The following is a 17,340-nucleotide window of genomic DNA, read 5'->3' as shown; positions in this document are numbered from 1 at the left end:
CCAGACAACAGCTCTAGGGTATCTTTCAGTATAATGTTGTTTTTCAGTTCTGTGTTTCTTGATGAATGGTTGGTAGAGAAAGTAGATTTTTGCAGACTTAAAATTTGATCCAATGTGTGGATAGGAGAGCAGGACCCAGCATACCCAGTCCCACATTCAGCAGTATGAGCCACTGAGCTTCTCTCTGTCTCAGTTTCTCGCTCTGTCAGATGGAAAGTTTCTTGCTCTGTCAGATGGAAGTAGGTTTTTCTTACCAGTTAGGGGAGTTGCAAGTCACACTGCTCATTTGTATTGGTGTTTGGGATCAAAGGTACTCGGCTACCTAAGCACCTGGTTTGGGGTTCCCTGGAGTCAACAACAGCGGCCTTTTGAAGCAGTCCTAGTTACTACGTAATAGTGATGTATTATAATCTGGGTATATCAGCTACTACATAATGCTCAAGCTGAAACTTCTAAATAGCACCCACTCACAGCTTGAGTCCTGCATCTGCATTCAAGGGCTTCAATAAACTGTCTGGTTTGCAGAAGCACTGAGCTGCAAATATGATGGGAGGTGATATAAGCTATCTAAACCTGCAGAAGATCATACTGCTGAAATCCTAGTTACTGAAGGCTTTTTTGCTTGAAAAGTCTTTCCTGAGTTAGTAAATAATAATGGTCACATAGCTCCAAAAAGAAAAGCTAGGATAGTCCTCATTCAGGTGGATGCACACATGGGTTTATGGACATGCAGAACTATTAATGATATACTATCTTTTTATCCAATTCTTCTCCTAGGATATTAGAATACTTTATTAAGCACACTAAGTTAAACTTCTCACTGTTGCTGATCTCAGCTCAAAAATAGAATTAGATAGGTCTGTGTGATGATGTGATGGGCAGTTGCTGAGCTAACTTGGCTATATTTCTCATGGTGTTTCTAAACATGCCACAGAACTGTTAGTAAGCACAGGATAATTGGTAACATGGGCTGGGACGACAGGGTGTCTATTTCATTGCTGCTTGACTAAGGACACATCAAACAATAGCTGGGTATCAGAAATGAGGACAAAGATAACCACTTTGAAACAGTTATAAATATTCTGCCTTCTAAAAGGGCCGTTTGGAATGTTTTCCTGTTTTTGAATGACACATCATTGTCATTTTAAAAAAACACTGAATGGAAGAGGGTCTGAGAGTCTTACAGCACATCACAGATGACGCAGCATCTATCCAAAGCTATGGCTGTCCAAGCGAGACACTGCCAGAATAGATCTGTTGCCCATCAGCAGGGCTGATGCACTGCTCTGTAGCAGACATGGAATTTCAACCCATGGTGTCCCTTGCTTCCCAATGCTAGTCATGGCACTCCTAATAGTGGAGCTATAGCTGCTGTATTTTTTTCCTATTTCTTTTTTTAGCTTGAAAAATTTCTAGCATCTGCTCCCTGGAAAGGGTTCTGTAGCAGGTTTGGTGCAGCAGACAGCTGTAGCAGGTAAGTCAACCGAACCACATAAGAGAGTGAATGAAACCAGAAAGGACCCAGAAGGGATACAAAAGAATAGAAAAGGAGTGAGAATTTCTAATAATGATGCACAAACCCTTTTAAACTAGACTATCGGTGGCTCTTGTATACCTTTACAAACAAGTTTCTGGATGCAGAATGCCTATTGAGACACGCTAATTTTTTTTTTTTTACTTAGGTCAGACCAAGAAGGCAAAAGGCCGTATTCTGCACCCTGTCTTTGCAATTCCCGTTACAATATGTGTACACTGGAGAGCAAATCTATAACTTTGTGGAAGCATTAAGACCTTTTGGGGGAGTTTTATGTTCACATCTCTTTCTTTCTGCACACATTAGATATTCCTACCCCCTATGCAACAGGGCACGAAAGGTTTCTGGGAAACTGGGCACTGCCTTTTCACAAAAGGAGGACAGACGTGCCCTGAAGTCCTCCTACATGATACCAAATGCTGTGCATTCAACAAACCTGCTGGTTAATGATCTTGCCCATAAGTAATGTTTTAACCATAGAGTAGCTTTTGTTTGCTTCAAAAGCCACAAAGCCAAAGAGGAAGTGTAGGAGAACGTGGGCAGGACAGTGGCCAGGAGCCTCATGACTTCATCTTTTTCCGCCACATGGGGATTGGTGGCTGTGCCTGGGACAGGGTTTAAATTCCCCGAGGTCGGAGATGTCGGGCAGTCAGGGGATAAGGAGAGAAAGCCAGATCTGCTGGTAGCCAACCGGCTGGAGCTGCTGCTGGGATCACTAAGAGCGCTCTTGTCGCAGCTGACTCCTCCAGCACCAGAGAAGGTAATATTTTGCTTTTTTACCTGACGCGCCATTTTGTCTGCAGCTTTAGTCAAGGAAGTGTTGGGCAGGAGATCTTTGAAAACTGTTTCACCGGACAGGGACATCTGATGTTTCTCTGTGGAAGAAGGTGTGCTTTTATAGGAGCAACATTGCTTTAGTGATGCAAGGTATTATACATAGTCACAATTTTAAAACTGTGTGCTGATAGATGTCAGGAGGAAGTTACTGAAAACCCTGCCACTGAATCAAGTGCTGGAAACTCAAAGCTGGTACTTGAACACAGAAAGCTTCCTCTGTTGTGTAACCACTGCCTGGCAGTGTCCCTCTTTTTCCTGGCAGGCTTGCAGTTTGTGCTGCACACTACTGAATGGATGGGACACGCACTGTAACACTGTACAGAGAGTTACATTCTCTGTAACTCTTGAAATTGCAATACCTCTAATAGAGTGTCCTGCCTCAGGGCCAGCCTTATTGATGTATTTTAAATGTGCCCTTACTAGCCTTTCTTTTCTGCTATGATTTACTAAAGTTTTAAATGCCTCTTGTTCATCAGTAAATTGGTTTAATTTCTCAGGAATGTTCCTTAACCTGGGAATTGGTCTGTCAGCACCAAAATTTACTGTAGGTCAGCACTCTCCTAATTTCAGCAGGAATCACTCATTTATTAAAGTTCTAAAATGGCAATGTGGGCAGATATTTTACTTCATCTCTCGCTTGGAAACACAGGTTATTCTGTTCAAACTTCCTGAGGGGGAAATAAAGGTCTATCAATAAGAGCAGTTTATGTTCATATAAACTGAGTTTACTCACAGCGACTCCAGTTAATAACCCTGAAAACTAGTTTTAAAATAACTGAAAAGATAATCCAAGCTGAGTTTGTCTTGTCCTGTCTCTTCTGACAAAATGTTAAATGAAGGAAGATAAACCAAAGCTAATCTTTATAGCACTTTGTTTTTCACAAAGCTTTTCCTTTGCCACTGCAAGTCAGTAGATGACAGAAGGAGCCTGCTCGCCTTCTCAGTGTGGCTACTCTCACCACTGCTCAGCACTTCTCAGTACCTGGTTTTAAAATTCTTGTAGCTTTTGAGTTACAAAACAAGATGGGTGTGGGGTGGTGGTGGAGGACAGAAGAAAAAGATTGGCGTGGGCAGAATGAATCCTTAGCAGAGAGCTGGTCTTGGCACAGTGAAGGACACCAGGAGAAAGAAAAAGTCTATGGCATTTTTGTGGTATTTTACCTTGTTGACTCACTGTTCCAAAATATTTTCTAGGTAAAAAATCACAATGAAGGCGGCAGTTCTGTGTTTATGCCTTATCAGCATCACCGCTGCATGGCCAGTGAGTAAATCACAAATGCGTCTCAGTAATCACTTGCATATTTTCTTTGCATATTAGCAAGAAATTAATACTGACAAATACTTTTTCTCTTTTCTCCCTTCAAGGTGAGTAAATACAAGCAGCATGCCGTTTCTGCCAGCTCTGAAGAAAAATATGTAAGCTCCTTTTGTCTTTCTATTAATTTTCTTTAATAAATGCTTTTTGAATTTTTTTTTCTCTAATACACATTGTCTGATACTTGTTTTATGATTGTAGCTGCTTGCAGAATGTGTCCTCACCTGGCTGTTATGAGCAAGTTTCTTAGGCAGCCAAAGCAGAGTGCCATGGATGTCAGTAGACTTTTGCCATGTTAGGCGTCCTGGTTGTGGACTTCCGTTAGTTGTATCTCTGGACTAGCACTGTAAACTTCTTTTCTAAATGAAAAATGTGTAAGCTGCCAGTTAAAAAGAGAAAAGGACTGTAGCATGGCATAACTACTATAATCTACATTTCATTAGTGTGGATCAGATGACAATATTTGGTGCTGAAAGAGCACTTCAATTCCCATGATTTTTTTGAGTGGTGCGAGTGAACTGTGTTAGTCTTGTATATAGCTATTTGATTTATACTCCATTGCCAGCTACCACCCATGTAAAATAAATTCTTTGCTCTGAGAATCAGCTACTGCATTTAGTTTAGAGTCTTCATGATGTGGGAGATAAATCACTATTGGGAAAAGGACCTGAGAATTAGCAGAATGATGGTTGTTAGATATAACTCCAAATTTCACTCAATAAAAACCAGCTGGAGAAATTGATCTGAAATTCCCCAGGCTCTGCCAGTGGGAGAGGCACATCTTCTGTACTATATTGTTTGGGTATAATGTTCATCTGTGATCACGGCTTGTTCTGAGTCCTCTTCCTACTGCAATGAATTGCTGAGAACACATGCTGTACAAAGGGAGTATGTATTGCAGGTGCCACATCTGCGTGCAAACAAAGGTTGCGATGCAGGCAGCTTTGCCTACGCCTTTGTGGATTAAACCCCCCCCCTTTTTTTTTCTCTTGAAGGATCCCAGGGGCCATCACTCACACAGATACCACCACCACCACATGAATTCTCAGTCTTTGGAGAGTCTGCAGCACACACAGAATGACCTGATGTCACCTCAGCAGGTATGGGCAACTAATGGGAAGAGAAAGCAGAGCACCTTTCAATGGCAAGATTTGCAAGTTAGGATTAAGTGCTTAAAGAACAGTCAACATGCTGATCAGCTCTGCTGTATATGCTTTAGTGTGCTAATAGTGAGTTTTATTCTATGTTGTTTTCAGACTCTTTACTCTTCAGAAGAAAGCGTGGATGTCCCAGTACAACCGGTAAGTGTTTTGAACAGCAAAATGTCAGCTGAGTGCTGCGGGGCAGCCAGTGTGTAGCAGCACTTATTTTCCTCAATCAAAAGCTTCAGGCAGGGTGAGGTGAGTTCGGAGCAATTAGTGTGCATAGCTCCTCAACAGTGCATAAGCCCTGGGTGAGCAGGACAGATACCAGTCTGCACATCTCATGTATATGTTCACTTGCCTGATGCATAATAAATGTTTTTCAGCACTTTCCTGATGTGTCAAGCAAGAGCCATGAAGATGTGGATGATGACAACGATGATAATGATTCCAATGACACAGATGAATCTGATGAGGTTGTCACGAGTTTTCCCACAGACATTCCAGTAACTGTACCCTTCCCTCCTTTCCCTTTCACCCGAGGAGACAACAGCGGCAGAGGCGACAGCGTGGCCTACAGGGTGAGGGCAAAAGCCACAGTGGTGGAGTCTAGCAAACTCCGCAAAGCTGCAAAAAAGGTAAATAGCTCTGAGCAATGGTACTGAGGTTTTTGGAAAAGGGTAGGGAACTTGAAAATGGACATGTTATTTTATGGGAGTCAGTTTTGAAAAGGATTGGTAAGGGGAAAGTACGCGTAAGTGAAGGAGTGCATTTCCTTTCTCTGGATACCCCAAACTAGGGGTTATTGATGGCTGTCGATGTGCCGAGGGAGGAGTGTTGCCTGCTGCTGCTAGCTGTGCAACACTGCAATTTGCACTATCATGATATACTTGCACACATGAAATGCGAGGCCGGGATCAAACTTCAGTTTCTCGTAATGTGAAATGTTCATGTAACTCCATAAAAGACCACCGTGTCTCCAGGCAGAGATGTATCATGCAGGCTTTGAGTGTCCCCGCAGCCTATGCAGCTTGCTTTGTTGCAGTACGGCAACACCTGTTGCAAGATCAGTTTCTCAGGAGTGACAGTGGCTCTTTCTTATTTTGCTTTCTACCACAGCTCATTGTGTATGATGCCAGTGAGGAGGATGAGAGTGCCCTGGATGCACACAGCCAGCAAACAGGGCTCTCCCGGGAGAAGCACGCCATCAGCAGGGAATGGGCTGACAAGAGCCACGGGCAGGACAGCAGTGAGCTGGACAGCAAGCAGCATGACCGGAGCATGGAAAACGACAGCCGGCAGAAATTCGATAGCCACGAGGCAGGAGATGATAGCAAGGCTGGTGTCAGAGGGGATAGCTACCAGACCATGGAAAGCAGGGAGAGCCAGGTCCGCGTTTCAGCTGAGACCCCTGACGATAACAGCAATCAAACGTTGGAGAGTGCTGAGGATGCTCGAGATCATCACAGCATTGAAAATAACGAAGTCACCCTTTAAAGGGAGACAAATTCCTACCTAAGGGGAGGGGGGAGTAGCTTCATTTCGGGTAACTGTTTGTAAGTGTAGAGCGTGTGGTGACTTTTGGGGTTTGGGGCAGCTTCTTTACCCGGTGGCCTCCCCTTGGCTGCCAGCAGTGCCAGCCCTCCACACCGCACATCGCACCGGCCTCACGGGATGCCGTTGGCAGAGGTGCGGGGAAGCGAGACGAACACTGTCGGACACGCAGAGCGAGCGTTACCTCCCTGGCATGCTGCTCTCTGTACTGCCAGCCTGTATTTTGCTGTAACCAGATTTAAATAAAAACCACAAGACCCTGTACCTGTGGGCTCCATTACTGTTTGCCCGTTTGGGGCGGGGGGGCCTTCTGGCTGCTTCAGGAGCTTTAACGTCTCTCCTTCTTAAAATTGTGTGAAATAGCTGTTCCCCCCGCAATTTATTAAGGGGGTAAAACCCCTCCGCGGGGCCTCCTTCCACCTGTACCGAGGGAGAGCGGCGAGCTGGCCTGAAATGCCCGGCGCCGGCCCCTGCACCGCTACCACAGAGGCGCCGCAGCGCTTCCCGCCTCACGGCTCGGCTCGGGGCTTCAGGCCTTGCGGGGTGGGGGCGGGGGGGAAGGCACTCGCCGGGAGCGCGGCCCTGAGGGCCGCACCGCTCTCTCCGGGCACGGCGCAGGGAGGGAAGGAAGCCCCGGCCGCCGCTCCCGCTGGGAGGCAGGGCAACTACATCTCCCTCCGTACCCCGGGCTTTCCGGGCCGGCGCCGGAGGGCGGGGAAGGGGCGGAGGCGGCGGCGCCCCGCCCCGGGCGGCGGCGTGCTGATGGCGGGCCGTGGGGGCTGCCGGCGCGGTCGGGAGCAGCTGGAGCTGGAGCGGCTGGGTGAGGCGGCGCGGGCCGGCTCTTGCCCGCCGCCGCCGCCGTCGCCGCCGCTCTCCGCCTGCTCGCGGCAGGCCTGGAGCCGGGACAACCCGGGCTTCGAGCCCGAGGAGGAGGAGGTGGCGGCGGCGGCAGGGCCGGTGCTGGAGATGGACGTGGAGTGGGGCAGCCCCGCGGCCGGCGCTTCGTCGTCGTTGGGCAGCGGCGCGGCGGGTCAGAGCGACGGCGGGCGGCGGCAGCGGCGGCTCCCCGCGGGGCGCGGCGGGGCGGAGGCGCTGGGCCGCCACCAGGTGCCGCCCGACGGCGCCGCGCCCCGCCGAGCGGCCTGGGCCAAGCGCCTGGCGCGGCGGCTGCGAGGTGAGAGAGAGCCTCTGCCCCCCTCCCCGCCACCCCCTGCCCGGGCCCCTCCGGCCGGTGTGGGGCTCCGAGTCTTTCTCGGCCTCCGCGGCTCGCTGCCTTTTCCTGCAGACTGTCGCCAAGAGGAGCGCGTATGAGGAGGTTGTAGTCCCTTTGCCTTTTCTTCCACACCCCCCCCCCCCCCTTTGCTCTCCGTCCTCTTTTTCCTCTGCCCGTGTTCCTTTCCCATCTCCCGTCTCTCCGTGCGTGCTTTGCCCCTGTTTGTGTCGCCACTTCTTCAGGCACATCTGTATTCTGATCTCTGTCCTGGTTATGCCACTCAGGACGCACAAACGCACGCACACCTCTCTCCTTTTCCTCTGGAGCACAGAGCTTTCTGCCCCTCGGGTTTTAATCCTGGCTGCTTTCAGTGTAAGAGGCTCTCGTGAGTGGTTTTTGGATACGGGTGGCTTTTCTGACCCAACACCAGGTCTTTGGAGAGTCGGAGCAGAATACTTGTCTTTCTTTTTCAGCATCCTCTGTCCCATAAAAGAGGTGGTTAGGATGGCATTCGTGCTTAGAGTGGGGTTGTTGGGAGAGTGCTTTATTCATTTTTGCTTTTCTGCAATATTGCGCAGTGCCTTGGAGCTGCCCTTGGTTGTTGAGAGCTGCCTGTTGACACGCAGCTGGTGACCAGAGATGTAGCTTGAAGTGTAAGTGGGAGCATATCATATGAGCGTTTGGAGTCTCATTCTAAGCTTACTGCATTAACTCTGTGCTGAGCTGGCCCTGTACGGGGTTGGTTTGACACAGCAGAGAAAATGGTCGATGGGGAGTTCTTTGGGTTCAAGGTTGTGGGAGCACATGTGAGAAACCCCCCTTCCTTTTCAGAGAAGTTTAAAATGTCAGCATCAAATCATGAGGATTTTAAATGCAGGATTTGTTTAAATGTCAGACAAAATCTTTATAAAGTTGCAGGAAAAGTAAACCATGTTTAGAAAGTAAGGTTTCTTCTTCTAAAAACGTGAATTTTCTGAAGTGATAGATAGTACTGCTACTGGCTGGCACAGCATCAGCAGAGGTGTCAAAACAAACTTGATTTTAAGCAGGGACTTGCACATTAGGCTATTGTATGTCCTGTATACTGTCACTTTGATTTTCATGTGCATTCAAAAATTGTTTGCTGTAATGATTTCTCTGACTTCAGCTGTCTTGCACCAAAATAAATCCCTCTTGATCATTGCAGTGTTTTACTTGGATACAAGTCAGACTCAGAGAGATTATGGAATAGAGCATGTTTTCTTTTCAGCAGATTTTATTGGGAGAGTGTTCAGTGAACTAACTCACTTCATAACAAGACCAGAATGGCCAGGAAAAAATATAAATGATAATTATGTTGTGCATGAGCTGGCACTGCTCTGTTTGGAGACTTAAATGGTGTGTTTAGTTTAGTCTGTCACTGAGATACATAAATGCCTAGGAAAGGAGCTGCTTCATGTGGAGAAAGTAAAGTCCTTTTACAAAAGTGCTTATCTAAGTAGACTGTTCAGATGCGCCCTTCGTACTAGCTGTTGCTGAGAAGGGAGCTCCTGTATATGCTTTTAACTGTGGTGAAAAATTGTAGTGTTTTAACACGAGGTGAGTGTGAGAGTGACTTGGTGATGACCTGGCATAAGTTGCTACTGTTTCATTTCCATTGTGGTTTCTGCCATAATACTCAAAAATGGATTATCCATGCTAGGACTGATTTTGGTGCTGGTTTCTGAGCCATTTTGAACGTGAAGGCAGACCTTAATAACATGTGGTTTGTGTGAGGTCAGAGTATTCGCAGATAGAAAGAAAGTCCATCAGACAAACCCCCCCCCCCCCCCCCCCCCCCCGGAGATACTGTTCTAACAAAGGCTTAGTAAAATGCTTTGTTGAATCATCTATAGTTTATCTGCATCTACAGCCGAGGGTTGGTTTTAGGTGGAGGAAGGTTGCTTATTTTTAGTATGCTTTTTTTCCTAGCAGTTTTTTTGCTTTTAAGCCTATATATGTATTTTAACCTTGTTCAGCTGAGCAAGCAGCAGAACCAAGAGGAATTGGCTTTTGGTGAAGCTGCATTCTGTGCTGGGCAGAATAAATGCAGCTGGGCCTTTAGTGGCATCAGTATCAGGCAGATGTTGCCAGAGAAGATACTCGGGCCCTGCTCTGATAGATGGATCCCTTGCCTGTCTTGCTGCCTAGAAGCAATCTGTCTTGGGCTAGAATGACCACTTTGGGAGCTGATGCACATCCATAGTGTGAATTTGTTAATTTCTGTTCTCAGATTGCACCAGGAGGACCACCTCTGACATGGTAAAGTTATGTATCCTTTCAACTGGTGTGGTTCTCCTTACACTACTGGGTGTAAGCCTATTAATCAAGTGTGTCCTGTGTGGAGAATGGTGCAAAGTTACACGTTTTTGCAGTGCAAGAAAACAAAAAGAAATATTTTCAATAATGGCTGTGGACAAAGCTGCCTCTTGCTGTTCGAGACAGTGTACACTGGTAGTATTCTATTTTTAGCTGTAAAATGAAAAGGCTTGGTTTCATGTTTTAGGCATGTTTGGAGTGGATTTATCCCTGTGGTTACTATCCACAGTTTCTGTTGATTTCTGACCTGCATACATTTTGTGTTTATAGGCAAGTGTAGCTAAAGGTGCTGTAGTAGACAAATCCTTTTCTGGCTCTTTCATGAGAGGGTTGCCATTAATTCATAGACACCGTAAATGGGTAGGTGTGACTTTCATGCTGTGGAGGTACTGCAGGGTGCTGTACTTGCCTGCTGCCTGAGTAACTAACCTTGCCTGAAGAATGTGGTTGCTGCAGGCTACACAGCAAAAGGGCTGATTTCAAGCCTGATATTAATATAGGGCACTTGAAGGATAAGTGAGGTTTTAATACTGGAAAGAGCACTCAGTAGTTCTTTTGACATTTCATGGATAAGTGTGAGGATCTTTCAAGACTGAAAAATGAAATCCTCAGTACTCAGTTTTATTTCAAGATAACTAGAGGAAAGTTAGTATAGATTCGTTTAATGAAATTCCATTTCACTAAACAGAATTCAATAAGAGGGATTAATCCTTTGGATATCAAAAGTGTTACCATGGCTAAACGAGTTGCCATTCATCAGCTGAAGGATATTGAATGACCGCTTAACACTTTTCTTACTGTCAGCTGTGAAGTAAAAATGCAGAGAGGATTTAAGGTAATGGGATTTTGGTAAGTGCAACTATTGGAGTGACTGTAACAGGAGTTACTAAGTGAATAGAAAGTCAACTACTTCAGACTATCTGTATTTTAGCTTCTTCTCTTTGGGGATTCTTTTCAGATTTTAACATGAGTCTCTGTTGAAGTAGCTTTAGTCCCTCTAGTTTTGCAGATCTCTTCAGCAAACATCCCAGATGCTGAGGGGAGAGGAGGGAATGACTCTTCAACTCCGTTAAGGAGAAAGTAATCAAAAGTTTTGATCAATAAGAGCAAAGTCCATTTCCAGAGCCAGGCTGGAAAGGTAATCTGCCCCTCAGAGCTGTGCTTTGGTGACCTAGTGCTACTGTGTCCTCATGTGTGTCAATACTAAGGAGTGTATGTGGGGCATTTCTTGAAAGGTTTTCTTAGTCATTGTTAAATGGATGTATTAAATGTAATTTCCAGTCACTCATTAATTGTTACTTTCATGAAGAATGCATCATGACATTTTTACTGAGTTGAGCTACTGCAGGCTCTGATTGTCCGTTACCAAGGAATGTGAACTAAGGATTGTGAGCCTGTGTTTTGTTGTTGTTGTTTTGGGACAAAGCATCTTTGCCTGAGGGTCACTTTCCTCTCCTTCCCCCTGCTGCATTCTTTCCCCAGCATCTGAATTTCTGTTTAGGCACATTAGTTAGTGATACTTATCTTGGCTGAGCATTTTCAGAATTTAAGACTTTTACATTTATCTGAATTACTTGATAGGCATTCTATACCTTATAAACTTGGCTTTATGATTATGTAGGTATATATGTATATGTAAGTACATATACATTATATATATTACATGTATGTATCTAACACTTTATATATGTGTAAACAAAGATTTTAATTTCCTGTGTTACCTAACAAGCCAGACTTTTTATTGTAAGATGAAATTTCATCTATATTTTTATTTGCACTTGATCATTATTTTTTGACAACTATTCTGAGTTCATGTACTCTTTGGCTAAGCCGTTTGGGCTGCAGAATGAGTATAAGAGAATTGTTAGTTGCAGATTTCTTTGAATGAAAGAGTATGTAGATTCTGTCAAAAAGTTGATGAATAGCAAATTTATATAAGGAATGAACTGAAAATGATCAATTGAGGCTAGAAACGAAATGTTTTTGGTGCTTGCAGTAGATGTCAGCTTAAATCCAGCACTGCTTACCGCCACTATTCTTGATGCATCTAAACCAATATTCTAATATTGCAAAAAGGGGAGTAGTGTACATGTCTTCTAAAAATGTGGCAACTAATGAAAGCTTCAATCTAGCTGATGGGCAAATCCAGATTTCTTTAACACAAAGATCATTGTATGATCTCTGGTGCTGTTTGTTTTGGGTTTTTTTTCCTTCACATGTAACTTTCTGTTCCTTGCTGACTGACTCCTAACAATATTCTAATATGACAGAATTTGAGCTTGCAAGCTTTCTGCTCACCACATTTCTTATTGGTGAGTAATGTGCTGACAGCTGGGACTTGGCTCTCTTGCCAGCTTAGCTCACTGGCTGTTCCAGCCTTTTCTTCCTCTCTTCCATAATGTTTTCCTCCCTTTATTATGAGGGTTGCTAGTGCAACGTAGTGCTGTGTTAGAGGCTGAATTTGTTGAGTTCTTTATTATTAGTGACTCTGTAAATGTTCTTGGTTTTGTGTTTCTGTCTTCAAGAATGACCTAATGGCGAGGATTTGGCATTCTGTGTAGTAAAGTTGCAGTCTTTATCTGTAAATTTTCAGACTTAGCCTTAAAGAACAGCTTTGAAAAAGCTTTCTTGTTTTGGGGGCTGACACAGTAAAAGTTATAAGTTACTAATTAAGGAGTGTGAACAGAGATTAATGCTAAGACTATTAGTGCTTGCTGTGCCTATGCAAGAGAAGTTTCCTGGTTGACTTTGTCATTAGGTCACAACTTAAAAATGTGGTAGCTGAAAGGCTTCTAAAAACATCTAACACACTTTTTTTTTTCTGAATACACCTTGTGTTTGCAGGTAGAGGGAAGAGCTTCCTTATTCCCATCTCTTTGTTAGCAAATGAAGTTCTGCAGCAGGCAGATTAGCCCTCTGTCTGTTTTAGTCTTACAGCAGTGGTTGCAAAGCAACTGAACTCTTGCTTCATTGTTATAAATCTGACATGTTTTGGCTGTCCCTTGTTGCTGTTCCATTTGACTTAAAATTACTGTGGTATGTTTGATGGATCCAAGATTTTTTCCTAGGGAGTTTGAGGTTATTCCATTTCCATCTACGGAGAACATAAAGGATGCTTTAAAAGGTTGGCTGTTTAAAATACCTGAAAAGGGTAGAAGTTTGCACTTCTGTATGAGTGAGTTTTTATTTTCATATGCTTTCTCTCCCACCATAAACTAAGTTCAAATTGCCTTGCTTTATTTAGGCTTAAATGAAGAGAAGTACCTTGAAGGTAGCAGTTCTGGTCTGAGCATCAGCAGCTGTTCTCAGCTTTTTTTTTCTGTTCTGTGTTAGGCACAGGAAATAAGTATGGTGGTTACTAACTGCTTTCTCTTCTCAGATGATTGTTTCTTTTAGAGGCTCCATTTAAAAGATCCTTTTGCTTTTCTGTTACCCTTTTGAAAGGGATCACCAAACTTCAGTAACTTCTCTTACACTGTCTTCTTGAGAATGTCAAGTATAATAGTGTGGTGGGTTGACCCTGGCTGGGTGCCAGATGTCCACCAAAGCTGCTCTATCACTCCCTCTCCTCAGCTGGACAGGAGAAAGTACAACAAAAGGTTCGTAGGTCAAGTAAGGACAGGGAGAGATCCCTCAACTAATTACCGTTACAGGCAAAACGGACTTGACTTGGGGAAAATTAACTTAATTTATTGCCAACCAAACCAGAGTAGGGTTTGGTATTACCAGAAGTAATACCAAATCTTAAACCACCTTCCCCCCACCCCTCCCTCCTTCCCAGCTCAACTCCACTCCTGGTTCTCTCCACCTCTTCCCCCCCAGGGGAACAGGGGGCAGGGGTTGGGGTCAGCTTCCCACACCTTGTCTCTGCCGCTCCTTCCTTGTCAGGGGGAGGACTCCTCACACTCTTCCCCTGCTCCAGCGTGGGGCCCTTCCCATGGGAGACAGTCCTCTGCAAACTTCTCCAATGTGGGCCCTTCCCATGGGCTGCAGTCCTTCAGGAACAGACTGCTCCAGCGTGGGTCCCCCACAGGGTCACAAGTCCTGCCAGAAAACCTGCTCCAGCGTGGGCTCCGCTTTCCACAGATCTTCAGGTCCTGCCAGGAGCCTGCTCCAGCGCGGGGTTCCCACGGGGTCACAGCCTCCTTTGGGCATCCACCTGCTCTGGTGTGGGGTCCTCCCCGGGCTGCAGGTGGATAGCTGCTCCACCGTGGACCTCCCTGGGCTGCAGGGGGACAGCCTGCCTCACCATGGTCTTCCCCACGGGCTGCAGGGGAATCTCTGCTCTGGCGCCTGGAGCATCTCCTCCCCCTCCTTCTTCACTGATCTTGGTGTCTGCAGGGTTGTTTCTCTCACATGTTCTCACTCCTCTCTCCGGCTGTAGTTTCTGTGTCCCAGCAACTTTTTTCCCCTTCTTGAATACGTTATCCCAGAGGCACTACCACTGTTGCTGAGGGGCTTGGCCTTGGCCAGCAGCGGGTCCATCTTGGAGCCGGCTGGTATTGGCTTCATGGGACACAGGGGAAGCTTCTAGCAGCTTCTCACAGAAGCCACTCCTGTAACCGGCCCCCCTCCCCCCCCCCCCCCCCCCCCCAAACCTTGGCACACAAACCCAGTACAAATAGGACGCTAGTAAGAGGCAGGAATAGTTCAGCTAATGCAGTTACCCACTTTGACACCTAGATGGCGGTTGCTCATTTAGGACACTGCTGATGTTTCAATGATAACTCTGTCGCAGGGAAAGAAATCATGTAGAAATACTCGCCAAGATCCCTGCTGTGTGTCTGTTGGATATGCCTTGCCTATTTGGGAGAGGAAGGTTATGATTTGTTTTCTTTAAAAATATGTTTGACTGATGCGTCCTCCTTCCAGGTAGAAAGTTAGTTAAGACTGCTATTAAAGGTTAGATACTGAACGTGGATTTTCATTCATCTAACAATGCTTTTCATACTTTAAAAAAAACCAAAACTTCATTTTTTGAAGGATGGCTGTCTGTGCATGTCTTTGTATACTTGCATCTGTTTTCATACCATATGGCTTTAAGTTACAGCATTTCTGGCAAATATTCAGTAGATTCTGTTAGAGTTCTGCTGAGCTGTTACTAAGTTATTGTGGTATCTCATGAATAGCAAATAACTGCCTTGTGCTCCTTTCAGCCTACAGAAGAAGTTGTTCTTGCTTGAACTTAGATCAGTTTAAAATCCACAGAAGAACCTGCAGAAGACATGACATAGGTTAAGCTTTCAAAACCACTTAACTTATTATGTCACTTCTGTGTCTAGTATCAGACATCTGTGTACATCATTATATCTGTTTTCCTTTCAAGGTCTGTGGGGGACAAGACTCATGGAAGAAAGCAACACCAGCAGAGAACGATATCTAAGAAGTGTTTTGCGGGAGTTGGTTACGTACATGATTTTCCTTGTGGTCTTGTGTGTCCGTAAGTACCATTCAGCACTAATGCATCCTGTTCTGTACTGTCTGCTTGCTCTCTGTGATTCCAGAATGAAGGTTGTTTCAGTGACAATTTGGGAGAAGAATTAATGGGCAGGTGTGTAGGCAAATATTTGGAATTAAATCTTTCTCTTGTTTCTGTGCGTGCGTTGTTGCTTGAGGTTGAAAATACTGCAACTTCCTGTGCCTTAACAAGCTTTGAACATTTAAGCAGGCTATACTTACTCTTTGTTTTTAGGGAGCATTTTTTTTAATGTAGCACGACATTGCAGTGTAATGCTTCTGCTATACATTTTGAAATAACTGAACAGAACTGTTAAATGTGAGGAGTCAGAGTTAGTCATCTAGGACAAAAAATTAAATTAAACCAAATTTATCACCAAGCTTATGTACAGATCATTCTAAGAGTAAAAGTTATTGATAGTAGGTGGAAAGGCAGAGATAATGCTAACTACTTAGAAATAACGGTTAATCTGAGTTTGCATGTTGCTGGATGTTTTAAATGCATCTGGGACTTATATACTCAGGAGTATATGGATCATAGCTGGAGACTTCCATGATTTAAGTGTGCCATCTGTTTTGTTGTCTATGATATCATATGAATTATCATAACACTGTAGAACACAGAACAGTTTAACATTCAACCTACTCTTTTTTTTTTTTTAATTTTGTTTGGCTTTTAAGTAGGTGACTACTTTGAGGTGAGTGCTCTAGAATCAACACTGAAGACAATATTAGTACTTCTACTAAATACAGTCTTAGTACAGAAGTGAGGCGCTTGACGGATCTCCAGCCTCACGCACAACAATATTCCTGGACCCAAACGGAGTTTAAGAAAGCAGCCTGAACTGAGTTTGCAGGTCTTTTCTCAGGGTGAGGAACCTTAGTGGTACTGGAGCATAGATAGTACAGGATGTTTATTTATCACAAGCCTCACACAGCACCCTGAACACTTGCGGCTGATATAATGTAACAGTTTTGAGACCAGTCGTCTTTTCTGGCCTTGGGAACTTGAAGCCCTTATCCTATTTCAAGATTTCTAGGTTTTTTTAAGTTGATAGTCAGAACAAGGCATGTTCATATAATTGCATAAAAATTAGTAAGACAGTGCAAAATAGAACTTAACTATGGAGTTGTGAAATAGATGTTTTATTTGGTTACTAGAGAGAATAACAACAAAATCTGTATGCATTAAGTTAGCCGATATGTTTCAAGTCTCCAATTTTTAGTGTGGGCAGTTCTGTTCTAAATGCCTGAAATGTCAGTGATGCTTAAATTGTCATTTATGATCAGTTGTAATAGAACAAGGTGAAGTTTTACTTTTTTGTGAAAGAGAATCTTGGAGTGGAAAAGAAAATGCAAAACTACATTGGTAGACGGGTTCTGAGAGCAAGTCTGCCTTGCTTGTCTGGAGTAGGATTACCAAAAACCCCAAATCCCCAAACTTTATACTGTTGACGTAACTGTTTTGGTGGTGTACTGCAAGCATGGTTATATATTAAATATAATGGGTTTTCCCTTCCCAAGTCCTTTAAGAATGCTTAGTGTGGGTTTATGAGCAAAGTTGTGTAAGACTGCTTGTGGCTGGTGTGCTGTACCACCAGGAGAGGTGTAGCAGTGAGGGACCTGAATTAAAGTGAAATTGGTTTCAGTGGGAAAAGTTTGACTGCAGGCTGCTAACAATTTGTTTTGCTATAGAAAAAGATTTTTGGTAACAGAATAAAGGAAAAGTATACTGTGTTAAATACCTACAGATATTGCTTACTCATTAGTGTTTTTAAGTACTATCCTTTCTAATTTTACATGAAAGCAATAACTCTGGGACAGACTGGTCTGTGGTTTGGCATGCCCTAGGAGTGAGCTTTCTGGTGCAGGCTAAATGCTATGGGCATTTCTTGTACTCTTGTATTTTTAAGAGTACATATCTAGAGAGAAACCAGGTATTGCACAGTCA

General features: G+C 44.4%; 2 protein-coding genes across 2 annotated transcripts in view; both read left to right on the top strand.

Moving 5' to 3' along the window:
* The first annotated feature begins 2,133 nt into the window (after positions 1-2,133).
* Positions 2,134-6,646, top strand: SPP1 (secreted phosphoprotein 1). The gene is made up of 7 exons (XM_009916485.2): positions 2,134-2,294; positions 3,566-3,632; positions 3,737-3,787; positions 4,682-4,786; positions 4,943-4,987; positions 5,215-5,466; positions 5,948-6,646. The coding sequence occupies exons 2-7, from the start codon at positions 3,579-3,581 to the stop codon at positions 6,323-6,325; spliced, it is 885 nt and encodes a 294-aa protein (XP_009914787.1). The 5' UTR covers positions 2,134-2,294; positions 3,566-3,578; the 3' UTR covers positions 6,326-6,646.
* A 469-nt stretch (positions 6,647-7,115) lies between these two features.
* Positions 7,116-17,340, top strand: part of PKD2 (polycystin 2, transient receptor potential cation channel) — a 30,237-nt gene continuing 20,012 nt past the window's right edge. The window contains exons 1-2 of the mRNA XM_069780997.1: positions 7,116-7,556; positions 15,259-15,372. Coding sequence (XP_069637098.1) covers positions 7,145-7,556; positions 15,259-15,372 — 526 coding nt within the window. The 5' untranslated portion in view covers positions 7,116-7,144. The remainder of the gene's footprint in view (positions 7,557-15,258; positions 15,373-17,340) is intronic.

The sequence above is a fragment of the Haliaeetus albicilla genome, chromosome 1 (genome assembly GCF_947461875.1).
Source record: "Haliaeetus albicilla chromosome 1, bHalAlb1.1, whole genome shotgun sequence".
NCBI classification, from domain to species: domain Eukaryota; kingdom Metazoa; phylum Chordata; class Aves; order Accipitriformes; family Accipitridae; genus Haliaeetus; species Haliaeetus albicilla.
Note: the sequence above shows the minus strand (reverse complement) of the source record. Positions and strands in the feature narration are given on the sequence as shown.

Coding starts and splice junctions, on each gene's coding strand:
- SPP1 (XM_009916485.2), top strand. CDS start 3,579: ATGAAGGCGGCAGTTCTGTGTTTATGCCTTATCAGCATCACCGCTGCA. Junction 3,788..4,681: donor CCAGCTCTGAAGAAAAATAT/GTAAGCTCCTTT, acceptor TTTCTCTTGAAG/GATCCCAGGGGCCATCACTC. Junction 4,988..5,214: donor TGGATGTCCCAGTACAACCG/GTAAGTGTTTTG, acceptor AATGTTTTTCAG/CACTTTCCTGATGTGTCAAG.